Source organism: Halichoerus grypus, chromosome 1, assembly GCF_964656455.1.
Source record: "Halichoerus grypus chromosome 1, mHalGry1.hap1.1, whole genome shotgun sequence".
NCBI classification, from domain to species: domain Eukaryota; kingdom Metazoa; phylum Chordata; class Mammalia; order Carnivora; family Phocidae; genus Halichoerus; species Halichoerus grypus.
Window position 1 is genome coordinate 193,994,267 of NC_135712.1, and position 27,723 is coordinate 194,021,989.

Genomic DNA, 27,723 nt, shown 5'->3' on the forward strand with positions numbered 1-27,723 from the left:
ATGTTGATTGGTTCTCCATTGTGACATCACGGATGGAACCAGCTCCGGTGAAAATGATACACCGAAGCTCAGCAGCATCCTGATTAGGGTAGAGAATCTATGAGCAAAATGTGAATTTGTTCACAGGCTAATAGGTTTCTTACAAACCAAAGGGAAGACTTCTGATGAACCAACTCAAATTCTCTTTTATATGAGAATTAGAGAATCTCCAAAACTTCTCCCCTTTTCTATCCATCAAAAGGGGGCACATTTGTCCATCAAAGATGTCAGACCCACTTGTCATTCATATAATCAATGGATTTGGGTTTGAACAGAAGTGGTTTTTCTTAACCAGTAAAATTAAGAGACACTTTAAAACATTCGTGGTTTCGAAAAAGATAAACTTGATTACTCCAAAGATAAAGATATGCTCACACTCAGAAACAGATAGACACATGCCCCTGGTTTTTGGGTGACTGCACCGTACTCACATCCAATAGCCCTCTGGCGCCATCACTGCTGTCCTTGTTGGCCCTGCACATGGCTTGATAGTCATAAAGGGTAATTCTATAGGAAAGAATAGAAAGGAGGGTCACTAAATGGGAAGCTACGTGTGAACCAGCATGGTGAACGGTCACCACACCACCACCAAGTGCAGCAGTGACAAACACAAATAAATGAAGGCCTAATAAAGATGACAAATGAGGAACATGCAAAGTCTAGAACTGGAGACACGGACAGGTCACACTTGGAAACTGAAGAGCAAAGGGAGTAAAGGTATTGGGATTAGATGAGGAGACAGGGATGAGAAACCCCCCAGCTTGATGAAACAATCATTTTGGTTTAAACAAGGTTGATTTGCATGGATGCGGATACTCCAGAGGGACGTTGCTGTTCTGAACTGGATTCTGGGCCCCGGAGGGAATCCACTTGGGCCATGTCTCCAGGGTGGAGGAGAGCTGGGAGGGGCCATTTTGAGTTCAGAATTGGCAGGATCCTCTGTCTCTCTCAAGCATTAGGAAACAACCCTGGACCAAGATAAGTCCGGCACTTTGACAATTTTTTGGAAACCATTTGGCTCATCTGTTGTAATCCCCACTCCCAACTACCACCACCATAACAGTGACTATATTTTTGCTTTTGAAACAGTACCATTTATGAAACAAGAATATGGATATTTTTTTTCCTCCACTGGTGATGAAAGTATAGCTCTCATTTCCAATTACGACCTTTACTCAATTGCCAAGACATTTCATTTTATAATTGTTCCAGATATTGTAATTCCTCATCAACAACTTTACAGAGAATAGAGAATGGCGGTTTCTGGTAGCCAGTTAAAGGTTCTAGAAGGAGCAAACATCTTATCCCAAAGGCAACATGTCTTCCATCCTCCTACCAGCTCCCCTTCCCGCTACTCTGGTACCCCAAAAAAGAGACACTTGAAGTCTGGCCTGAATTACATAACTGCCAGATGACATGTTAATACTGCAACACATGAACTTCTAAATAACTGCAAGGAATTCTCCCAGAAGGGATTCCTTTCTAGAATAATACAGTGCTTAACCTGGAGCATATTTAATGTTGGGCTGCGAATGGACACTAGAATAAAAGTTCCATGCAGCAGGACAGGTGTTGGACCCCGAGCACTAGCCCAGCACCCAACATGGAGAAGGCATTCGGCTTCCAAAAGTTGAAGGCATGAATGATTGCCTGATTGCCTGAGTCTTGAAGAGATGATGTCACAACTAGATAGAAGAGGTCAAATTCAAACTATGGGATGAAGACCTCCTCTTCTGGACAATATGCTAGAAGCATCACACAAACTGATTAAACAGAGAACCATCTATGGCACTAAGTAGAAAACTGACCATGCTTGACCAAATCAAGATGGAAACGGGCTCCTGACCAGCACCACATAGGTGTCTGGTAGCAGAGCCCAGGAGGGCCCCAGTGGTCACACAATCTCCCAGCAAATCCCCAAAGCCTCTCCCTCATCAGAACATTTCTTCTAGTCTTGTTCACTGTCCTCTGGCTTTTTTCTTTACAGCAGATGCCAGGAGAATCTGAGTTTATTGAGACAGAAATGAAGCCCATGAACCAGCCAAGCATCTGGCTCAGGGAAGTCCCTGAACAAATTTCCAGTGAAATGTTCATCATTGGCATAGCCCTGATGCTACCCCAAACCATGGAACCAACTGCAGACCACAAGGGACAACTCTATTCGGTCCCTCACTGCCCCACTATGCCATAGTCTCCACCTCATCCAGGGGATTTCTGTAGGTGCCCCTGAAAGGGCTTTCTAGGACTTGGCAAGAATTATGATTGGCTTCATCCTTTTCATACTGCTCAACTCTGTCCCTACAGCTGGAACTTGGGCCAGAGTGTGGTGAGAGGCAGCATGGGTTGAATGGAATGTGCCTGCGCTTGGAGTCTTGTAGACGTGGATACAGTATGGCCTCGGTTTGAAAGGTTATTATCCGGGTGCCATTATCCAGGGTGCAATCTTTTTTTTTTTTTAATTTTAAGATTTTATTTATTTATTTATTTGAGAGAGAGAGAGAGCATGCACGAGCAGGGGGAGGGGCAGGGGCAGAGGAAGAGGGAGCGCGGAGCCCGACGCGGGGCTCAATCCTGGGACCCTGGGATCATGACCTGAGCCGAAGTCAGATGCTTTACCAACTGAGACACCCAGGTGCCCCTCCAAGGTGCAATCTTGAGCAAGATGCTAACCCTCTTCTGAGGCTTCATTTTCTCCCTTGTAAAATGACTCACAAAGATGTCCTGAGATTTAAATAATCAGACATGTGGAAATACACTGAAATATACTATGTAGCATGCTAACTTTGTTATGATCCTTACAACAGAAGGCCTCATTTTGTTCTTTTTGGAGTTTGGGATCTTAAAGCTACCCCATTCCCAAGGGCTCAAGTGACTGGCCGTATGGCCTAGTGGTTAAAGCAACAGCTTTGAAGTCAGTAACAGCTGAGCTTCATCCTAACTCGTCCACTTATTACAGTGGTTTTGTTTGTTTTGTTTTGTTTTACTCTTTGGGTGCTCAGTTTCCTCTGTAAAATGGTGAGAAAAGTGGCTACCTTATCGGGAGGATTATGGGATGACCTGAGGTTATATACGTATTGCATTTAGCACAGGATCCGGTATGGAGGAAGCATTCAGCAGAAGGCAAGGCTGCAGCAGCTGTTATAATTTATTAGTCTGGTTTTCATTGCCATTATTAATTAATGGGGGTGGTGTTTAATGCAATGGGAATTGACTCAGGCTTTACCCAGATGGCTGGAGGATGGACAGGCCTCCCGATTTTCGTAGCTCATTGGCACATACAGTGCAGTGTAAAATTTGCACCTGTTACTGAGGTACAAGACACCTTCAGGAGTCACACCAGGGTTATCGAGACATGACGGGAACTTCTGTCCGTGGGCTTCATAGCTGAGGACCATGATAACAATAGCTCATGTCTACTGAGCTCTATTTAGCAACCGTGAGCAAGGTACTCTTGGAAGCATATCCCTACAAGATAGATTCTAATCATCCCCATTTCACAGAGGGCCAAACCAAGTCTCAGCCAGCCTCAGTAGTGTGTCCAAGTTCACAGCCCTAACAAGTAGCAGAGGCAGAATTAGATGGGGGTCAAGCTAAATCCCCCTCACTCTGCCTTCTGCTCAGGAGCAGGCTCTAACAGATTCTGGGAAATGCTTAGAATTCTGCCCCGTGCCCTGTCCCAGTCTCACTGGAATGTCACAGAAAACGCTACCCAAGATAAGGTCTCGTAGCCAAAGTCCAGAATCAGCTTTCAACTCTGTGGTCAGTGGGCCAGGAGGGACCAGCTGGCCGGGCTAGGGAGAGCCCCTCAAGAGCCACCCTCCCAGGAAGCTCGGGATTCTCCTGGGATCATTTTCAAAGGCTCTCCTTTACATGGTGAGGCCAAACTCAATGGCTGTGGGGCAGCCTCGGGGCCAGGGATCCAGCCTTTCATTTCCCAAGAAGTTTCCCGATCCAATTGCCATTGAGGAGGTTACAGAACAAGCCTCCCCTGTCTTCTCCACGCTTAGACAGCTTTAACTAGATGTTGCAGAAAGAGAGACTTCCAGATTATTACCCTTTTTGAAGTGATTTTGTTACTGTTTTAAATAACTCCATTTTGTGGCTACCTGTATCCTGTTTGGCTGATTATAGTTAAAGAACATGATAATTGCCCGCTTTCATTTGGCTCTAAAATAAGCCCCGAGCCGCATGCCCAGCCCAAGACTGGTGCTGCCCCGCTGCACTCAGCAGCGGGAGTTTAGTCTTATTACAGATAACATGCCTTAATCCCCATGACATCCCCACCAGGCCACTTCAGCCACAGGCTACAGCTGAGACCTTATCATTAGCATCTCTGTGCTCCCTAGACTGGTCTCTTTGAAACTCTGACGGAAGGCAGATACGGTGTCTGAAGAAGAAACTCAAAGTGCTGCAGAGAAAACATAGACAGCCCTGTGTGCCCCGTGGATGACAGGCCCATGACACTGGGACCTACTGAAAGCGATTTTGCTGATTCTGCTCTTTTCCAATGAGACAAAAATCATGACCAAGAAAAATATTTCTTCTAAGAACTAGAAAGTTCAATCTCAAAGGCATGCACTCAGCTAATTTCGACTTGTGAGGAACTGCAGGGACCAGCATTTATTAAACACCTACTGTGTGCCCAGGAGGCCAGGTCCTTTACCTGCAATGACTCACTGAATGAGGTCTGGCTAAACAATTTGCCTAAAAACCAATCTTGAAACAGCTTAGTATTTGCAAATACAGTCCTAAAAACAGGGTAGGGAGGCATTTGACATAGAAACTCACCATGGGACATACTTAAGCGTTTTTGAATCTACAAGTATGAGAAGTAAAGTGACTCACTAGGGTAGCATGTGAAAATATGTATTCTTTGTCGAACCTTAAAATGTGTTCTCTGGGGCAGCTTTCAACTTGCAAGTGACAGGACAGGGCACGGGAACACAGAAAATTCTTAATAAGGCCATTGTCATGATGGGAAGGCTTACTCGTTCTTACATCTCAGAAAACCAAGAGGGGGGAAAAGCTCAATCTGTTGATCTGAGTGTTAACAGAAAATCCAAAAGGTGCTGTCCCCTCTCTCTTTTTCACACTGGTGGCCCATGTCATCCCAGAGCAACTTCTTACAGAGACTGCACCACTCTTCAAGGTCAGCCCAGCACATGGAACACAGCAGAGGTGCTCAATTTACATGACCCTGGCCCTGCCACCTTTGAACCCCTGCCTGGGAATCCCTGGCACAAACCTAGTGAATGAGCACCCAGCATTAGCAGAGAAGAAGCGCCATGTGGCCGCACATAGGGTCCTGGGGCCACCGGGGTCCACTGCAGAACCCTGAGGAGTGAGCCATGAGAAAAAGCCTCCCTCGTCCTATACATGAAGCACCAAATGCTTTTCATCAGCACGTGCTGATAATATAAAACAAAGCAAAGTTTCAGAGAGTGGTCATGTCAGCATCTCACCCAGGTAATAAAAGTAGTAACAATAAGAAAGAATCAGTTGCTTGGTGCCAGCATGCAAGCATTAGCTCTTGTGTCCGGGGCATGGTTACATGTTATAGGAAAAGAAACAGGCTCAGAATGTGAAAGCACTGCTCCAAGCTTATTGCAGCTCTAAGTGGACGGGCTGCTTCCATCCCGAGGCAAAGGATAATATGCATGCGTGGGGGTAAGAGCACCTAGCTGGCAGCCTGTTTGTCTGTTCACCTGCCCCTTCCATGAAAATTAGCTGAACTGAAGGGGAAAATGGAATCTTGATCAATGCCACATAGAAAAGATTAAATTTCTTTTGCCTCTTTGAGTAAGAAATAGAAGGAAACAGCAGAATTCACCTTGGGGAATGAGTTCATGCAAAACCCATTTGAGGCAAGAAACCTGGATGCTGGGGGAGCTTCCTTGGGCTCTGCCAAGTTCATGTCTACATTTCCCAGCACCGCACCACGACGATGCCTGTGCTGGGCTCAGCACGGTGCAGGGCATGTAACTGAGGCTCGGCGTGTCAGTACCTAGGGATGTTGGTGTTGTTGGTGCCATTATTGCTATCGGTCACCCCCACAAATGTTATTGAGTGTCCCTGCTTGTGCTGCTTGGGGTCCAGCATCGTGGACAGATGGGTTAGTTGGTGGCTGTGACCATTTGTGTTCAGGACTGCACTGGGCAGGTGGGGTGTGGGGGGATCTAGGAGTTGTGAACACAGCCTCATCTCTGGAAGATTTTCCAAGTGGATATCACAGGAAATCAGATGGAATATTTAGAGGACCTGTGTGATCTGAAATAAACAGTTATGTTGGATATGGCAGAGACTATCATAGTCTCCCAAAGTCCATTTTCCTCTTTTGCCAATCTGAACCCTGACTTTTTATATGCACATTTCCCAGGTTCATTTGTAGCTAGGTGAGGCCATGTGATGAAGCAGAAGTATTGTATGGGACTAAATACTTGAATAAATAAACCATATTTTACTTTAATAAATGAATAAAATTACTTATTAAAATAAATTTCAATCAAGAAATTTTACTTGGACTTTTGGACCTCTCTGAATCCTCCTTCTGCCAGCCTAGACTGCAGATGTGATGGCTGGAACTAAGCAGCTATCTTGGACCATGAAGTAACCTTGAATTTAAATGCCAACAGAGGAAGGCAGAGAAAAAAAGATGTGGTCATGGGTCCATGATGACAACAAATTTGTATTTTCAGACTTCCTTCACATAAAAGAGAAAAAGACTCCTATGTTCTTTAGCCCCTTGTTATTCTGGAATTTCTTATTACTTCTAGTAAAACTAACTACTAACTGATATATTGAACTCAAAGTTTGATTGAGAAACTTTGACAATCTCCTGAAGCCAAATAAGCATAAATGTGAACAAATATCTCTATAAGAAATACTTCAGTCTACTCCAACTAGGGGAGAAGATGAGTGGGGATTGGATAAATATGGTCTGCAATCTAGGATCTGAGAGACATCAGTGCAAATTCCATCTTCCCCACTCACTACTGTGGGTGAACTTGGACAAGACACTCGGATGCTCAGAGCCTCCATGTCCAGGTCCTCCTTTGTCAAGTGGATATAATGGTGGTAGTTATGTCACAGAGTTGTTATGGGGATTCATGAAGGTAATACACGTAAACTACTTGGAATGATGGCGACCCTGTACTCAGTATTTAATAAAGGAGGCATGCTGCTATTACGATGAAGAGGAGGAGGGCAGCGATTCTTACTGTTGTCATTGGGGATGCTCAAGCAGCAGCTTTAGGATTTTAAAGAGCGGTGCACTGGAATCTTCATGTCTCTCTGCATTCCAGAAAGTTTGGCTCAGAAACCCACTTGTTCAAGCCAATCTGTCTTCTTGTTCCTTTCAATGCCACCTCTGACAAAGCATACTTCTGTGGAAACGGTCGGGTCAACAGGAAACCGAGAAGCCATTACATTCATTACATGAGAGTTGAGTATTAGACACTGGGGGGGGGGGTGGTCGGCATGAGAGAGCAGCCTTCCAAACATAACAGACATCTCCTTTAACGCTCTCGAGACTCCAAGGCCAGGGCATTGGCTGAAATGCAATGTGATGGCCAAGGACAGGGAGAGCTCTAGTCACCGGCCATGGCGCCTCTCTCCAGCCTGCATAGTTCCATCATGCAGAGACAGGAGAAGGAACGGCCCAAGCCCGGAATTCTGCCTGATGTGTCACCTTTCTAGAAAGGCAATTGCAAGGGCAGAAGGAGCCACCGCAGGGAATTCTACACAAGTCAACTACGTTAATGAATGTGTGGGGAGAGGTGCACAAGACATTCACCAGGCCCCGTAGGGAAAATATGGTCGTGAAGGGGTGAGAACTCAGGCATGTGGCACCAAGCACATAAAACAAACAAAACCGAATAAAGCAAAAAACACACAGCCCAGACAGGGAGGAACTATCAGTTGCTCCCAAAGCAAAAACAGATTATTAGCAAGCAGTCCGTTTTTCTGCAAGCCAAAGGCCAGGTGTGGCCAATTGGTCTTTGCTTCCTCAAGCTTAATCAGATACACAAAGAACAAAGGAAGACCTTTTGGCAGAACCCACCAGGATGTTTGGTAAAAGAACGCATTATTCCATTTAACCCCCACCAGCAGGTATGTGAAAAATTCTTTCAGTTCTGTTTTGCTGCTGAGAAAACTGAAATTTAGTGAGTTAAAGTTGCCCGATGTCAGGCAACTGCAAAGTGGACGGCATCTAGACCGGTACCCTGGTGCTCTTGACCCTGACTGTGCATAAGAAGCATGTGGATGCTTTCAACAAGCATAAATGTCTGGGCTCTGTCCCCAGCCGGATTGCACATGAATGTCTCGGGGTGCAGCCTAAGCACAGGCATTTTTTTTTTAAAGATTTTATTTATTTATTCGTGAGAGACAGAGCGAGAGAGAAAGGCAGAGGGAGAAGCAGGCTCCCAAGGAGCAGGGAGCCCGATGTGGGACTCGATCCCAGGACCCTGAGATCATGACCTGAGCCGAAGGCAGACGTTTAACCATCTGAGCCACCCAGGCGCCCAGCACAGGTATGTTTTAAAAGCTCTCCTGGGATGCTGGTTGAGTCCAGGCCCACGGGCCCACCCCCACGGCTGTACCCTGGAGGTAACTGTTGCAAAGTAACCACCTTTTGGGGGGCCTTAGTGATTAAAATTAAAAGAAGAAGAAAATGAAAAGAAAAAAAAAGATATTTGGAGCCCTTATCCAAGAGCTAATCTCACCTCCTGCCTGCAATAGCTTTGTAATTTGCAGAGCAATTTCACATACTTTGTTTTAGCTAATTCTCACAAAATCTCGAGGTCCATATTTGGGTGAGGAAGAAAATGAGGCTGGGCGAGATGGGGAGTCTGGGCAAGGCCACACAGTACGATTCTGGTGCTCAACCCGGAGTCCTCTTAGCTTAAGCTCAGTGTATCAAGGAGGCCCTCTCAGGAATCGTAGATACTCTCCTATGACTGGCTACACGCACACACACACACACACACACACACACACATACACACACACACACGTTTTTCACTTTATATATAAAACATATATGCATAGATTTTCACTTTTCCTGGATATTTGACATTGAATTTGAATCACTGGGGACAAGGAGGGGGGGGAGATACATGAATTCTAAGAAATTATCCTTAGAGGAACTCTAAGAAAAATATTTTGAAACTAGATGTTCTCTTAGTAATCATAAGAGGGGTGATGTCACTGCCAATGACGGCAGAGAGAACCCACGGAGGGGGGATTTTGAGAAATGAGAAAGCAAGCCTCTTACTGGATGTGAATACGAGTGAAAAAGAAAAATAGCTAAATTGAAAAACCCTAAATGAGTCACTACCCAGGGAGTCCACTTACTCTCGTGATAAGAATGAAGAAGTACTTGGAGTTCTCTGTTTGAAACACAAAAAGCTGACCAGGCACACAGTATCTCATGAGAAATTACAGGAAGCCTGGGAACGCAGCTTGGTTTAAAGGGATATCAACTTCAGCTGAAAGAAATCTGGGCGAGGCTATCGTGCGGCTGGCCTCCCATCCTGGAAGTTCTGCTTGCCCAGATAAGACACTGCTGAGCCAACAGCGTCCTCAGCTACCTTTGCCTTCTCAAACAGAACTGGAAGAAGCTCCACACACAACACAGTGCTACTGTACACAGAACCAGGTTAAGGGCAGAAGCTAGACCTTCTCTCTGCGCTCAGAGTACAGGATGTTTGAACCCGGCGCTCTTACACAGAGACTTAGGGCAGGTTCTTAACCTTTCCAAGCCTCATTATTGCCATCTATCAAATGGGTATATTTACACCCAGGGCCGGGGTCATGGGCATGCAACCTGTGTAATTGCACAGAACCTTGTACTTAGAAGGGCCCCAGGCTTGGTGGAATGCTCTGCTGTCACTGCCTTGAAATTCTTAAAACGTTTTGAACAAGAGACCCCAGATTTTCAATTTGCACTGGGGCCTGCAAATTGTGCAGCTGGTCCTGTTTATACCTGTCCCACCGAGTTGTTGAAAAGTACTGCAAGGGGTAGGATATGTCAGGTGCAGCCCAGGTCTGGTGTGGGGTAGGTGCTCAGGGAAGGTTGCCGTTGTGATCATTGCTTTCATGCCGCTGAAGCTATTGGTATGTTATTTGGCCCCTGGATGCTAATGTCACGTGTAAGCAGGGTAAACAGAGTCAAGTCAAAGACTGAGCTAAAGTGACCAGGAGAGACTATTTTGTCTCTTAGGTTGTTTGCACACACTGCTGCAGAACTTTCTCAAAGCTCCCTCACGTTGGTAATTTGCACAAGTCTATGGCTTCCCTCTCTTCCCCATGGCACCTAGGCCTGGAAGTGGATATTCTTTCCCTCCCTCCCTTGCTAAGTAAAACGACCATCAGGTTACCAGGCAAATGACCAGACAATCAAGGAAAGAGTCCACTGCCGTGTAAACAAGCATCACCTTGCTTTAGATAGAGAGGTAGCAAATCTGGACCACGGGAGAGGGAGAAAGGGAGACAGACAAAGGGAGATAGTGTTCTCTGGGAACTCTTTCTGGAGAAGATGGTTTGTAGGATTCTTGTCTATGAAACTCATTTTTAAAGAATGGATATAAGCAGATCAATCAAGAAACCTTGTGCCATCCCGACATTGTCCAAGACATTGGGAGGAGAGACGAGAGGTCAGTTCAGGGAACCAGTCCTGAGCTTTACTTCAGCTCAACCACGTCCCCAAAGCCACTCAGCTTCCAGGCATCCTGTGTTCTTGGGGGGGACTTCTGTCCCAGAGCACCGCCAGGTACTTTCGGCTACATTCTTTCAGAGGTTCTGAAATACAGGTCTTCTCTGAATGAAAGGACTGTCACCCTTAGTGCACTGAGGATGCACCACAGTCCCCAACACCGGAGGCCCCCTGGCCAGATGTTGGTCGTGGGAAGCCTGCTGTGAGGTGCAGGAATGCAGAAGGAGCGATACCTGGTGCCAAGCAGACAGCAAAGCCAAGCCTGAGCAAAGATCCACAATACACATCGCAGCACCAACTAGCAATTATTGAGCCCTTAATATATGCCAGGCACTGAGTACAATCTTTCTGCTCATTATTATCTCATTCACTCTGATGGCAGCCCATGGAAGCAATTATAATTATCGCCTTCATTTTCCACGTAAGGAAACCAAAGCTTGGAGCGGTGACTTGACTCATTCTAAGGCACGCAGCTAGTAAATGTCAGAGTCTGGATTTGAATCCAGTCCATCTGACTCTAAAACGTAAACTCTCATTGCTCTCATGGCCCCGGTGAGGGCCCTTTCAAAGAGGCCCATGAGCATTGTCAGCCAATTCCCCCCGATCACAACAGATGCTATTACACTTGAGTAAAGTCCCCAGTCCTTCCCTTTTCTCAAATACATTAGCTACTCTCATAGTAAAAGAAAGTTCTAGATTCATGCCAGCCACACTTCACTCACATCAAGAAGACTGGGAATTTAAAATCCCACTACAACTTTCTTCCTTCTCCCACCAAGCTGTTTGAAAGGACTATCCAAGAGGGAAAAGAAAAAAAAATAAGATTTTGTTCAAGAAGTTGAAAAATATGCTTTCGAATGAGAAACACGTGTGTGATTCTTCTCATCTTTTGTCTCACCCCCCCACCCCCCACCGAGTCGAAAACAAGCGAACCCGATACAAAGGATCACATCCACATAAAGATAGGAAAAGCCAGGGAAGCCCCGGACAGCAGACAATCCAGAAGCTGCCCTGGGAAGCTTGGAGAAGTCGTGGAAAACTCCATGGCAACCCAAGCCCAGCTCCAAGCTGACTTTTCAAGCACATGACCAATGACTCCTGGCAAAACAAGGAAAAAACGGCACTTGAATTTTAGAAAGGGACTGGAACACACTGCTGCAGGGGGGTTGGGGGCAGGTAAGGGTGTCAGAGATTGCAGAAGTGCTGGACGGAGGCCAAGTTTTCTTATATCATTTCTTTTTTTTCCCTCCTTCTGGCACAAACAAGCTATGGAATCTCAAAAATTGGGTCATCATTTTTGAATTCCCTGCTTTCAGCACAGCACTCAGTGGGTCTTGTTGACTGGCTTAAAAGTCTGATTTCCTGAGCTAACACTTCCTGGCCATTCAGCTGCAGGGAGTAATAACCAGGGGCCTGCCGTTCCCACCACAGCAGTAGTGGTTCTCTCAGGTGAGCCCGGGTCCATCCCTGGAGCGCCTGCTATTACGTACTTAACAGCATCAAATATGCCCACGGAAGCACCACTTCAAAGGCTGCCATTTCCTGGGAGGCCAAGGGAAGGGAGACATGTTGACTCCTGGGGGACATTACTGACCTCCTGATCTCACGGGGAGACAGCTTTCCCCATAGGATTTGGTGTCCCCAAGAGCACGGCTGGCCTGCCCAGGAGAGACGTGGGGCTACGCAGAAGCGGTCCGACATAAGCTTCCCTTAGGGTCAGTGGCGGCTGTCATGGCCCAGGTGAGTAGTACCTGCCTCCAGTGGAATTTGGCACCATCTGGGTTTTCTTCTAGCAGCAGATTTAAACTCCCCTCCATCTGGGAGCAGGTTTTGAGAGCTTTCACTTGATTTTCTAAAATTATTTTGGCAGGTCTCTAAATGTCACTTTTCATCCCCGATTTCCAGATTTCTAGCAAGCTTCCCCAGGTTGCCAAAATGCGAGACATACACTCCTCCTTTTTAACCAGGGAAAAACGTTTCCTACATCTTTGCAATCACTTGCTCAAGACTGCTATAATCGCGTCCCAGTGCAGGCTCTGACTTCAATATTGGCCTCCAATAAACCCTATGCTGGGTGAACAGGAAACTCATTGTGAGCTGAGTTTCTGTGACTCTTTAACACTCACGCAAGAGGCATCGAATTTCAGCAAGATCTTCTGGAGCATGAACACAAGTACAAACCAGCCACGGGGTCAAGTCTGGGCTTGCTTTATTTGACCTTGGTTTGTTTTATTTTATTTAGGCAAACTCTTTCAGGGGGTGTGGGGGACCATAAAATCCTTACCTTTTAAAGGAGCCCATTGTTAACAGTTTGTTCATCACAGCTCCCTCCACCTCACCAAAAAAGTCTCCAGTCTGCGGGGAAGAAAAGAAGAACCCAGGAGGAAGTATAGATAAACAATGTGCTCAAACACCAGAGAAGAATCAGAAACGGACGCAGTCTGTGTTCTGGAGCTGACAGAAGCAGAAGGCACGTTTTCAGGTTACATAAAAAGTGGAAAATGTCTTAATAGTCAGGAGAAGTTATGGCATTACAGAGCAGACTAGTAAGCAGATGGGAATGTTCCACAGTACATGGCAGGGGCAGAGGGGGTTGGCATTGCATAACACATGCTGAGCGCTGGAACTGAAACACCCCAAGCACGCGAGCGCACAGACGTGCACAGTCACACATACACACGTGCACACACATGCACGCGCGCTCAGATGTTGTAAGCATTAATCTGCACTCAGTCCCCTGTGATTAAAACACTCCTTCATAGACAGGAACGGGCTGAGAAAGGGCTTCCTAAGCAGTAATAAAAAGGATTGTTTATAATTCCTGGATGACCTGTTTAGGGAAATATAGCAGTCCTCTTCATCGGCCCTATAAATTTCCTGCTGTCGAGAATAGGTCCTTTCTCACAATCATTTTCTGAGGATCACTCGCAATTTTGTCCCTGGGCAGTTACTATGTTGACAAATAAGGCAGTCCAGAGTCCAGCCCCTGGAAGAGGCAGCACGCCAGGCGACTTCTAATGGCTCACCCTTACTGTGGGACTGTCTGCAGGGCATTTGGGGATGAGCAGCCCTTTCCCACCACCTGGCTGATGCTCTGGCTTCAGACTAGGTCTTGGTGCTGGCTGAGATTTGCAGACTCGGAATGGTGGGATGAGATTTGCAGACTCTGAATGGTGGGATGAAGGATTAACATCCTCCTTGATCACTCCAGTCTCTTGGAACCAGTAGCCTCAGGGTCTCATGGGGGAGGGTGTATGCCCTGCAGCAGAACAGAGCTTGGGGCAATGGCCTTCCTCTGCCAACACCCCGGACTGAGCTGGTGTAGACCAGGAGAGAGCCCCCATGTCTGCTATGGGTGCTCTAAGGAGTTATAGCTTACGTGTGGGTGGGTCAAGGGCATTACTCTAAGAGCCTGAATTAATAAATTCCATAGGCTTTGTATTAGCTAAATCTCGATTCAATTTACCACTGAGTGACCTCAACCACGCTCCTGGGAATTTTCAGGCAGAAAGGCATATAAAGACTTTGCCAGAAAGTCAAGAAAGAGAGGAGAAAGAAGAAGGACATGACATTTCACTGACTGAACGTGGAGCATTGCCTGTTACATTCCGGGGGCACCTGGAATCTTTCGCAAACCCTGTGGGTGTGTGCTGCCGCTAGGAGCTAGGACATTTGTATTTTGTGTGTGTAAATATGTCAGGGTCAATGGAACTGGTTGTTAGATGAAGAAGAATTATCCTAATTGGAGTGCAGGAAACCAGACAACATCAAACAAGTTGGGGCAGAGCCGGCCGGCAGGCTCCCTGGGCCATGCTGCGGGTCTGTGCCCTGGAGAGATCCAGCTGAGAGCAGAGCCTGCATGCACGCCGGTCTGGGTTACACTGTTGGCTAGTCAAGGACTGACCAGGGGAAGGTATCCACCATGGCCTTCCTCCCCGGCATGGGACCAGGGTCCTATCTCAGCCCTCCCCACCATCATGGCAGGAGGACAGGTTTCCTCCTCACAGGTGGTTAATTTGGGTTCCTGCTCCATTGACTCTTGAATGTCTGGGGGTTTCTTCTCCCAGCCAAACAGACACATTACCATGGACCTCGGGGCTCTCCTGCTCTCTCAGAGACTGGCCTTGCTTCTTGGGCTCACTCCTTTCTAATCTTTACCAACTGTCCCATGTCCAGTGATGGTCAGCATTTGAGGAGACAGGGTATGGGCAAGTTTGATTCCTGACCCTGTATGTTTTTCATCCATCACAGGTGCATTTAAGAATCCCACAAGCTTTTCATGAATAAGAAGGAAAACTGAAGCAGGATTCCACATGTGACCTGGAGCCAGTGCTGATCAATTAACAAGGCATTAAGCTCAGACTCCTTAGGGACTTAAAGACAATTAACTAATTTATTTGGCATCAATAGGTCTAATGTACTTTTGACTGCTAAAGAATTTCAAATGATTTAAATGGGGCTTCATTATCAAATGGTCCTCAACCATGATCCTTTTACAGAGCCCGCCAGGAGGCTCAGGCAGGTCACGTGATATGTCTGCCACACCCCGCCCCCCCCAAACCAGGGGAAGGAAGAGAACGAGTACCAGAGACCACGTGCCTCCTTCTCTAGTGTTACTTTATCACGTCACACTAATAAACACGCCTGCATTTTACCTTCTTTGAATATGCTAATTTAATTTCTAATTCCAGACAAGGTTTTCTATGCACAAAGTTTTAAAGGAGAAACCTGTTTTCTCTAGGACAATGCTATTCGTTTGAACTCTTATTTTGATTTCCAAACACAGTGAAGATTTCTGTGCTTGGCCCCATGGCTTGGTTTCTTCCCATCTCTTTCCCTCCTGCCCCACCACTACACACAGCTCAATCAAATGAAGAACATTCTTTGCCTATTTCTGGATCCTTGTCCCTCAGTGTTGAGAGCCCAAGTTAATCCCTGAACTCAGATAACTGATTTTGAAAAAGCAAAAACCAGAAAGAAGTCATAAAGAATAATTATGCTGGAATATATATGTGTGTGTTTGTCTATGTCTGTGTGTATATAAACATATGTATGTATTTCCCATATATATATATATATATATATTCATATATGGGAAAATATCTAAATATCAAAAGAAGGAAATCTCCTTAAAATTGCCCAAACTCTTTAAGGCACCTCTACCCTTGAGGCAAAGAGTTCCTATAAACTGAACATTTTATGAGTGAGAAAGCAGACCGTGGGCTCTGCCCCCACCTCGTACCCCACCCCCCCAAATGGGAGGTAAAAACTCTTTGGGGCCTGCTGAGAAGTAGGCTGTGACATTTTTAGAGGGATAGAAATAAGGTTTTATAATTTCCTGCTATTACCTCTTAAATATAGATCATTGTCTCAAAGTTTTAACACCACCCTTCATGCCCCCTCACTCAAGCACATCACGAGCTCTTTACTCTGAGCTGGTAGAAATTTCTCACTCACCTGTGTGTAGTCTTCAGACACCAGAATAAACCCATTATTGTCTATGAGGTAACAGTTCACAGTCTAGAAAATAAAAAATACACAGTTTCAACTTTGGATCCTCAGACTGCTTTTACACAAAATGACGTACTTCCAACCTGAGAGAAACCTATTTGAGGTTGTTTTGGGGGGAATTGGAGATGCTTGCTGGCTCTAGGAGTTAAGGCCATGGTTAAGCTAACCCCAGTGTTCACTTTGTTAAACTAACAAACAAAAATCAAACAGTAAGCAAGCCTTGAACATCCCAGATTAGGATAAAGAGAACACATATTAAAACATTAATTACAGTTGGTCTTCCTTGGTTGTTTTTTTCTTTCTTTTTTTTTTTTTTTTTTTTTTTTTTTTCCCTTTCTATGACCTGAAGACTATTTCCCAGGAACAAAGTGTTCACAGGCCCTAAGCCTGTATTCCTAGTCGTTGAAGTGCAGGCTGTTTTGAAAGCAAAACGCCAGCACAATGTCATTACCCTAATGATGTATTAATGAAAACACTGTGTCAACTCAGAAGACCATCAGGGGACCAGGTAATATTTTTTAATTTGTTCATAGACTTAGGCAGGGGGGAAGGGGCAGACTTCTGTTAAAGGCGCCCCTCCGGTCTCCTAAAGGTTTTCAAACTGTGTTTTTAATTGGGAGCTGGATTTGGGGGCAGGGCTGTTAGCTTTTGGTAGCTCAGACTTATAAATTGTAGAAAGCAAGGTAAACCCAAACCTCTGCTTCCCCACACTACTTTAATCTCAAGTGAATGATTTGCTACAGGCTAAGTTTTAATTACAGTACTGTGGAGTTTAAACTTAAGGTTTAATTCCATCCTTGATGTAACTCAGTTTCTATTTATTGCAGCTTTACATACCGACTGCAACATTTAATTTGTAACATATCTTTACCCTGAGCTAAATTCCCCGCAGCTCTGGGCCACCGCAGGGCTGTTTGCTACCTATCTGTAGAGCTGGGTTGAGTCAGGCACAGAAGTCCAGCAATGAGTTGGTCCGAAAGATTCATCCTTTATTACTAGGTCATGGTGAAGAATCAGCCAAAAATGAAAAGCCCCGCTGCCACCTTTTAGAAAAGAGTTGGTTGCTTTGATAGTAATAGGGTTTTTCTCTGTTATCCAGAGGAGCCGGAGTGAATGACTTGGGCAACCTGGTTCCACTCTTGCTATCTGAAGAAGATCTTAGCTATATGGACACTACTTGGGCCCTGCTGGTTGGGAGTCTTGACAAACTTTCCCCATTTTTAGGAGCCAGCATTACGAACTCGATCCCACAGAGCTGTGCTGTCCAATATGGCAGCCACCAGCTACCTGCAGATTTAAATTCAATTTTATGTGAATTAAAACTCAATAAAATTAAAAATCTAGTTCTTTGGGTGCACTAGTTACATTTCAAGTGCTCTGCTTCTCCCTTGGCTGGTGATTATGGACATTTCCATCACTGTAGAAAGTTCTCTCAGATAGGACAGCAATGTTTTAGATTACACTAGTATTCTTTTTTTTTTTTTAAAGATTTATTTATTTATTTGACAGAGGGAGCACAAGCAGAGGGAACAGCAGAGGGAGAGGGAGAAGCAGGCTGAGCAGGGAGCCCAATGCGGGGCTCGATCCCAAAACCCTGGGATCATGACCTGAGCCGAAGGCAGCCGCTTAACCAACTGAGCCACGCAGGCGCCCCTACACTAGTACTCTTATGAGTTTTAACCCAGCCTACACTGGGTCATGTTAGATAAATCCATATCTTTGCTTATTTGAATGTCATGATCCTTGTTTTGCAGATATAGACACTGAAGCAAAGGGAGGTTAACCTCCAATCAATCAATAAATACACAAGGACAGAAGTGACCTCCATATTTGGATATTGACTAAATCCTCCCAGCTGTTTAGAGAATCAAAATCATCATACCACCTCCATCCCTGATTATAAAATTAGTCCCTACTCAAACATGCTTTGTCAATTAGTACTCTTGCTATTAGACCTATATATTTGGTCACTATCTCTCCATCTAATGTTATAAATACTGGATAATACAAAGCAGGTACAAGGCAAATAGATTAAAAAGTCAACTGAAAATCTTGAGAAAGAGGGAAGATTCCATGCAGTCCATGAGAGTGATGTTGGAGATCCGCTCCAATCACAGGGGAAGACACGGGCACATCAGGATCTCCCAGAGCAATCTCCCGGAGCTCTGCTAGGCTATAGTCTAAACATATACTAACGATCCACTCGTGTGGATCAGATTAGTCTACATCCTACCAGAAATGATAGGAAGAGGAACAGAAGGGCCAGCCAAGGCTCCTGGAGGATTATATGCCTAGGTGTCCACTTTCTCCAAAAGTGCCTCAGATTTTGCTCTAACAATAGTGGGCACGGTCTCCTGGGTAAGGACTAAGGAATATAGCATTTGTTTCTTCTATACCGAGTACCAACTGGCATTTACTTTTTGGGCTGTTTCCATTTAACATTTTTTTTAAATTCACTTCTCCCTCCCCTGACTCCCCCTTAAATTAGGATTCCATGACAGGAACTTGGTGGCAGAGAAGATGCCATACCACTGTACCATGCTTATTTATGGGTAGCTTTGAATTTCAAGTTTACACTGATTATAAAAAGACTTGGTTACCCTATTAAGCAGGAAGCAGATAACTGCTGATGTCATGATTTACAAATCACTGTGAATACCAAGGTCAAATACCTGTGTCATTGATGGACACCTGGGTCACCGAATCTGAAAGATGTCATTTGGTTTTCATTACAGGCAATACAGTTTTGTTAGGTAAATTTAGTGACCACGATGATTTCCTGAACGGACCTCCCTGCCAACAAGTGTTTGGATTAAATGATTACTGGCGGGGAGAGTGGAGTTGAGTAAGCCCATGGTGTTAGGTGAGCACTGTACTGGGTTAGGGAACGGTCAGGACAGAATTGCCAGAGTCCAGTCTGATCAACTGTTTTCTCTGTGTCTCTTCACAATAAATCATGTTCAGTTGTCTTCTCCATACTCTACTCCACCCACCCCCAATAAAAGAAAATCGAGGAGATATTTTCTCAGATCCCTTCCTATACTACTCCCCCTCCCCCCCCAAATTAAGCCAAGCATCTTGGAAGGTGTCCACTTCCCACCCTGTCCCAAGGGTGAACAGACAGGCAGAGGGGCTTCGAGGAACTCTCAATTTTGATAGGTATTGCAAGTGCCTAGTCCACAGCTACCTTTGATAAAACATATAGGGATGAGGTTGTTTGAAAAAAAAATGCAAAGACAGAAAAAAAGAGGCAGAGAGAACTTGATTTAAAAAAAAAAAAATCTTTCTTCAACTACTGGATAATTCAAGATTGCTCAGAGAAGTCTGATTCCTGTCCCAAAGGCAGATCAGGTAGATAACCTGAGGTTAGAACCCATAGCCAGGCCATGCGAATTGGGCAGTCCCAGGTGGTAACAAAAGCCAGTAAGGAAGGGTACTGGGGAGCAAGAAACACAGCACCAAGCTTGTGTTACCTGGAAGGTGGTTTTAGCCCTGAGGCTGACATACCTGCTTCAGAATTGGAGACTCTGACAATCGTCGCTATCAGTGTGACCTTGAGCGAAGTCTTTTTAACCTGTCTCAGTTTTCTTAACTGAAAGACGGAGGTAGCGACAACACTTTCATAGGGTTGTTGGGAAGATTAAATGGGATGATGAGTGCAGAGTGCTGAGCACAGACCTCAAAGAACCTCTGCTTACATCTACTCAGCAAAAAATGGTCATTGACCACCTACTATGTGCCATCTTTATAAGTATCCTAATGCTACAGATTCAGAGTTTCTCAGAAAGGGAAGTTGTTCCACAGTTCATAGCAAGAGGTTCTGCAGGCAAGGTTGGCTGAACTTTGTTGCTTTCTGTTTTGCCTTTCCTTTTGGGGGATGCCTTCTATTTTGATTGATTGGTGCAGGCTGAGCAATGATTTAAAACAACTCACTTAGAAACTCAGTATCATACTGCCTGTTGTTTTCATTTGTGAGGAGTGAGGGAAAGCTAGAGATAGAGCAGGGAGGGCTGGTTCTTCCATCTGAGGGTGGGGCCTGGGTCTCTGCATTGCATGCACACAGAAGAGCCACTCCTTCCTACTTTTCTCCAGGTTTCACACTTTCAGCCCTGATATTCGACTGTGGAACAGACTGACCCTAACTTCACACCACATGATGTACCTATTCATCATTGGTCAACTAGCTATCAAGATATTGTTTTAAAAAAATTTGTTGCAAAGCTGTTATTTTGGAAAGAAGTACTTGGTAGGATCTCTGTGCCCTTGCCCTCAATAGCTTTGTACTGATGCTCAAACCCCCTCCTGACTGGGCTAAGTGGTTACAGAGATGGAGGCACCAGGTTGCTTGGATTTAGCCCTTCCCCAGTCTGTCCTCCTTCAAAGAGGTTCTTCAGATTCCAGAGGAAATGTGTGTAAGGCCTTACGGAAGTCTAGTTATGATTATTAAGCTCGATTCCTTTGGAACAAGCAAGGGTGGCAGCTGCATTTGAATATGAAGTTTTAGATCCACTCACTGCCCTCAACAGTGCCTCCAAATGCCCCAGAAGAGAACTTTCTCATCTTCCACTCTCCTTGCAAAATTCTGGTGCTCTCGTCAGGAGATGGTGGCTGTTGGAAAGGTGAGTGGGAGAAGGAAACAAGAGGGAGAGACAATAGTACCCCAGGTCAGACTGAGATGAGAGGGGGGCATGACTTTCCTTCTCCACCTCCATCTGAAGGCCAACCATGTGTCCATAGACGGCATAACCTTGGCCGCCTCCGTGCCTTATACATGGTGTTCTCTGCCCTCGAAGTTCTTCTCATGCTTCAGGCACTGTCTTCAGTATCATCTTCTCCTTCTCCCTCTTCAGTTGACTTTCAAGTTACCTCCTCAGGGAAGACTTCCCCGACCGCCTCAGGTTTGTTTAATTGCTTAATATCACAGCTGATAATCACCTATGCTTATCTCCCCAGCTAACCAGTTCCAGTAGGAAAGGAGCCATTTCTGACTCTACTTCCAATTGAATCCCAGGGGTCACGCTGGCTAGCAGGCACATAAGGGCTCAGTAACCATGCTTTGAGGGAACGAGTGAGTCTCTGAAGTCAACGTTCGCCTCGGATGGAACGGAGCTCCTTCCAAGTCTTCAGTCAGGCCCACTGCCAGGCCCTCCAAGTCACATGGCTCAGACACTGCCTGGGCCAAACCAAGATGTATACCATTCAAGATGGGAAGACATCTGGCCATACTGACTCCACCCGCCAGCCTAGGGCACTCCAGCCAGGGCCCAGGGAGTCCACTGATGGGGGAGACAGAGGGGCTGGAATGGGTCCAACACAAAGCATGTCTGATAAGTCTGAGGGAGTTGGGCCAGGTCTTCAGTGCAGAGGAGAAGCCAGAGCATGTGAACTTAATGAGCCCCAACAGCTGTTTTTAATGGGGCCCTGATCACTTGAGGGCAGTTGGGGGAGAAGGAGGGACATGGTCTCAAAGGCTTAATTAAAAGTCACGAAAGGAGAATGACACATGGAAAGATTCTGCTGAAAGGTTGGGAAGGGGCTTCGGTGGGAAGACAGGACTGGCATTTCCATTTTAAACTATGTCAACTGGTTGCCTGAAGCCAAACTTAGAGTCAAAATGGGAAATGGATGATAGCTTCACAGTGCAAAATGAGGACATTTGAGCATCAGATCAAGTTCAGAAATCAGAGCAAACTCAATGCTTAATTTTCCAAGCATATGAACTTTTCCATAACCATTTGTATGGGGGCTTATCCCAGTAACTGCTGAAGAAGATCATTAGTAGTGGGGAAGGCATGCATCTGCCCAGCGGAGACTGCAAATATGACTAGAGTGCATATGCTATTGCCATCTGAGTTTTAGACTCAGGGGAACCACTAAACTCTCAGGGAAGAAAGAGTCTGCAGACATTTTTGGTTTTTGAGTGCACTTTATTGAGTGCTTACCATTTGCCAGGAGCTGTGCCATGCATTTTTTAAAATATATTATCTCATTCATTCCTTACCATTACCCCATGAGGTGGATAGTCCTGTCCCCACAGAGAGGTTCAGAAACTTGCCCAAGGTCACAAGGCTGTCAGAGTCACAATTTGAAGCTAGTTATCTAACTCCATAGCCTGCTAACTACCGTGCGATATCGCCTGTGAAATCAGCCATTGAACAACAAATATATTCTGGATGTTTCTAACTCTAAGTGGCACCCATTCCCACTTACTTTTATATGTGAGGATGCACAGAGGCAGTATGGATATAGGAAAATTACTCATTATTCATCAACTTGTTTAATCAGCTATTCATTTTTCATCTGTCTATCCATCCAACCACCTAGTAACCAATCAACCAATCAACTATCCAAAACATTACCCATCCCACCAGCCAACCAACCATCCATATAGTCACCAACTAACCAACGAACTATCCTTAGTTTTCTTGCTGTAAATTGGGATTAGTAATTGTACCTACTGTACAAGTGAAGGGCTTAACACAGGGCCCCGTGACACTGATTAATCAATACTATCATTGAGCTGTGTTGTCTTGAGCTGAGCGCTCCCATATGATAATAAATATCTCAAAGGGGAAGGAGAGATTTGAGGCTGCTTGACTGTCTTATGAATGGCATTCTTGAACTTAACGAAAGGGTATTGATCATAAAATATCACAGGATGCTCTTTCCTAAGGAAAAATTATTTTTGATCTGATGGTCAGTTCTCTGACCATTGGGCTTCTGTTAAAAAGCTAATTGGCTTTTACTCTTTGGATAGTGATTCATACAACAATTATGATCTTTGGGGACCGAGCATTTTGTATTTTAACTTCATCCTGGACTCCCTTTTATATTTCTCTCCTTGTTTTTGCCTACTTTTTTGAAATATCTCTCTCATTTATGCTTTCTTTTTTTAAAGATTTATTTATTTTAGAGAGAGAGAGAGAGTGTGCACACACACAAGTGGGGGGAGGGGCAGAAGGAGAGGGGAGAGAGAATCTCAACCAGACTCCCCCCTGAGTGTGGAGCCTGATGCGGGGCTTGATCCCAGGACCCTTGATCTGAGCCAAAATCAAGAGTCGGCCACTTAACCAATGGAGCCACCCAGATGCCTCTCTAATTTATGATTTCTATGTTGAAATTAAATTTGGTCAGGATTTCTTGAATCCTGTGGTAATCAGAAGGAATACAAATATGATTATATATAAGTTCCGGTTTATGTATTGACCTAATGTTTTAGCTAATGTAGAGAAAGAAAGGCTACCTGAGCCACTCGAAAGGTCACTACACAACTCCTTGTTCTAAATCTCAGGGCAGAGGGCATAAGAGATTGAATGCTGTAAAAACAAAAATCTGATGGGTAGACTTATGACAGTATTATGTTTTTTTCTTCTATTTCTCATGTGTGGGATTCAAATTCCTCTTCTCAAAAGAGTGACAGAGAGGGAGAGAGATAAAAAGAAAGGGAGGGAGGGAGGGAAAGAGTTGTGGGAGAGAACATTACGCTAGAACGAAAAATTCTGAGTTTTCAACTCCTTAGATTTTCAGCTTATTTATTACATGAAATTAAGCAAGTCATTTAATTTCTCTCATCTTCCATTTCCCCCTCTGCCAAACGGGATGATCATTCCTACCCAGTTCATTGGGTTGTTACCAGGATGAGAAGAGTGAACATATGGGCAAAAGCTTTGAGAACTGTAATGTGAGCTTCAAAAGGCAGTGATTTGTATTATTTCTTATAAAATGCCAAAATTCTAATAGTGCTGCCCATGGGACATTTATTTTTTATTTATTTATTTATTTTTAATTTTTTTGAGAGAGAGAGAGTGGGTGGAGGGGGAGCAGGTAAGTGGAGGGGAAGTGCAGAGGGAGAGAGAGAATCTTAAGCAGGCTCCCTGCTGAGCACAGAGCCCGATGCAGGGCTTACTCCCAGGACCCTGAGATCATGACCTGAGCCAAAATCAAGAGTCAGACACCCAACCGACTGAGCCACTCAGGCACCCCTCCATGGGACTTTGAAAGCACATTTTTCCAGCTCTCATAAACTAGCTGATGAAGGGAAGGGAAGGGAAGGGGATGGGAAGGGAAGAGAAGGGTATGGGGAGGAAAGGGAAGGGGATGGGAGGGGAGGGGAGGGGAGGTAAGGGGAGGGAGGGAGGGAGGAAGGAAGGAAGGAAGGAAAGGAAGGAAGGAAGGAAGGAAGGAAGGAAGGAAGGAAGGAAGGAAGGAAGGAAGGAAGGGAGGAAGGAGGAAAATGCCCTTGGGGTTTAGGAGCTTGGCCCAGAGCAATCTGTCAGACCTGGCTCCATTTACAGCGGCACTCCCTCTGTAAGAAGGCCCCCTCTGTCACCTCCCCTTGACCAGAGCAGAAACATGGCCGGGGGCTGTCTTACCTCATCATCACAGCTGATGGAGCATTTTCCATCCAGAGAGGCACACTGTGGAGTGGGGAGAAAGCAAGGGGAACCATGTTACATGGACATTCCAGCGTCTGCTATGGCTGCCACTTAATTATTATTCAAGGACAAGCTATAAGAAGTTCTTGCTTTTTATGCAAATACCAAATTTCATCCAAAGGGAATGCTCCAAGATGTGCCTTCCTCAGGATCCATACCAACGCCAAATAGTAGTATAAAAGACAATTTTTTTGGGGGGGGGGGTAACTGGCTGTTTTTCATTTTAATTTATGTTGTCCATTTTAATTTACATTGACATTCCCTATTGATATCTCCTAAGATCTCAAATCTTTGAGTAATAAAAAGTATAATTGTGCAATTATTTAATTTTAATTTAATAAATCCTAATGACTTTAAAAAAAAAAAACAAACTCCTGTCTGTGTTCTTAGTCTATAGCTTCCTAAAGTGTTTAAGTATTTATTTAAGAAATAATATATCATTCCAACAATTAGAATCAGGCAAAATTGCCATCTCTGCTGAATTACTAAACAAATACCATCAAGACTGCTCAGTCCTGAGAACACAGTGCAAGGAAAGAAGGCTCCCAGAGTCTCCAAGGCAGAGAAGCCCTCTGGTCAAAGAGGGCAGATGCATGCTTAGTCAGATCCAGTTATGCAAAGGCCTTCAAAAGTGCAATAAAGAAATTCACAAATAAATTACCAGGTATCACAAGACTAGGAAAAAAGTCACTATGGAAAGTCACATGGGTCCCCAATAGATAAAGGAGAAACTTCTCCTTTGGAAGGTCACTATCCCGATTTCACCATTAAAACTGATTGTAGGGTTGCTGGAGTGGTGGGGGGTGGGAGGGATGGGGTGGCTGGGTGATAGACATTGGGGAGGGTATGTGCTATGGTGAGCGCTGTGAATTGTGCAATACTGTTGAATCACAGACCTGTACCTCTGAAACAAATAATACATTGTATGTTAAAAAAAAAAAAGAAGAAGATAGCAGGAGGGGAAGAATGAAGCGGGGGAAATCGGAGGGGGAGACGAACCATGAGAGACGACGGACTCTGAAAAACAAACTGAGGGTTCTAGAGGGGAGGGGGGTGGGAGGATGGGTTAGCCTGGTGATGGGTATTGAGGAGGGCATGTTCTGCATGGAGCACTGGGTGTTATGCACAAACAATGAATCATGGAACACTACATCAAAAACTAATGATGTAATGTATGGGGATTAACATAACAATAAAAAATTTAAAAAAAAAACCTGATTGTAGGAGCAAGCTGCCGACTTTCCCAGCCTGCGGTGCCTAACGTGCTGACAGCCTTTTATTTTGCAGTGAAATGAAAGGTAATCTGAGCAGCCAGCAGTACATTTTCCAAACATTCATCGGAAATCGGGCACTTCTAGGCTCCAGGTACCTAAATGCGAACACCTGTGTAACAGTACCACTAATGCTTCAATACACTGATTATAACTTACCTGTCTGCTGGCGGTCCAGAACTTCCTCTGGAAAAATTCAAGTTTCATCTGAATGCCTACAGCTGGGACAAATTATAAATAAAACAAGGCATTAGAGATTCCTTCACACAATTATTTAAGATTATCATGGAACATTATCTGTCATGGCAAGAAGCTGAGGCAAGTCTATCAGATAAGAACACTTAAAAACTAAATCTACACTGAAGTCTACAAACTAAGACATTTTATCAGGTAAGGAATTCTCGAGGTTAATTACACTCACAGAACTTTTGACATGGAACAAACGAAGCACAGTGCAGATGACTCTTTGGAGACATGTTACCTGTGTGTTTCTCAAATTCATACACTTGGGGTCACTCCCCTCCCCAACCCAGGCTAGAAACAGGAATGAAAAAAAAAAGAAAGAAAGCGTATTTAGAAAACCACTGCTTCTTCTTCGGAGTTCTTGTTCTAGTTATTACTGTATGAACTCGCATGTCTAAAGTGTATATTATGCATCTGTTTTTGAGATAGAACATTTGGAAAGCACTTGTCATGAGGCTGGTGTTTGGAAGTGAGTCACTTTGCTATGATGTGACTTTAGTTAAACCGGCCCCCAGCATCCACATCTCGATGATGATGATTTTCCCTCCCCAGGATCTTTGAGGGAATTATGCAATTCTGTTTGGCTGTGAAAGGCTCCCTCCAGCAAAAGTGCATGCTGGTTCTAGTGAGAAAAACATACAGAAAAAGGAGTTAAGAAAGTGACTTGAAACTCTGGGAAGTAGCATTTGGTGGAGCCTTAGAACTAGGACATGAACAAGCTCACACTGCTTCTCTCGACTAAGCCAAAATGAGGTAACTCTTGAAACCATTTCGGAAAGTGCTCAAGGCAGAGCAAAAAGCTCATCAGATGGTCAGAAGATGTTAGAGGAGTCTGGAAAGACAGAGTGAGATTCTGGGCTGGAAACACTGGACCCCACACGGGACACCATTTATCCCAGTGCCATTTTGCAAACTTCAGTCCTTTGCACAAAACCTCCCCAAGTTTTGCCACATCTGCATACCACCAGTATTGTTATTTATCTTTCCACAGTTTTTCTTTTACTTAAATACCTAAAGTCACTTCAACCTAAATAATAGTTCCTACCAAAGGAAATACACAATTATGAAAAAAAAAAGTTCACCCAAGACTCTTAAAATCTTGCATGCCGCCATGTTTGATCCCCCACTTAGGTAATCATTGCCACGCTGACTTCAGGAAGCTGCAGATTCATGAAGGTCTTGGGCTGTTACTCATAACTGTCAAGTGCATTCCTACTTCCTAGAATTGTTGAAGCATGCCCGGAGACTCAAGGTTGACTGGGGTATGTACATTTGGAAGGACTCATCTTGTACCTTTGGACTTAGCATGTCAAACTCTAGGATAAGGCTAGAGCTAAGCATGCCTGCCATCTGCAGGATGGGAAGTCTCTGAAATGCACCATTTCAGCACTCTGGATTCATCCTGCTTTGCTCAAAGTGTCCTCCACTCTCTGGACCATAAGCTCTCCAAGGGCAGGACCTGGTTCTTGCTCCCCACTGGATCCCTGCTCCCAGCAAGATGCTGAGCACA

The 27,723-nt window shown here is 44.8% G+C and overlaps 1 protein-coding gene across 6 annotated transcripts in view; it reads right to left on the reverse strand.

Annotated features, from left to right (window-relative positions):
* The window catches only part of CACNA2D3 (calcium voltage-gated channel auxiliary subunit alpha2delta 3), an 852,366-nt gene that overhangs the window by 76,179 nt on the left and 748,464 nt on the right, over nt 1-27,723 (reverse strand). For all 6 annotated transcript variants that reach the window (XR_013449537.1, XR_013449535.1, XR_013449536.1 and 3 more), the window contains 5 exons: nt 26,130-26,191; nt 24,637-24,681; nt 16,211-16,273; nt 13,038-13,108; nt 471-546 (listed from right to left, as the gene is read on the reverse strand). Coding sequence is in view for 1 of the 6 variants with exons in the window: in XM_078076955.1 (XP_077933081.1) it covers nt 471-546; nt 13,038-13,108; nt 16,211-16,273; nt 24,637-24,681; nt 26,130-26,191 (317 nt within the window). In the remaining 5 variants the exon portion in view is untranslated. The remainder of the gene's footprint in view (nt 1-470; nt 547-13,037; nt 13,109-16,210; nt 16,274-24,636; nt 24,682-26,129; nt 26,192-27,723) is intronic.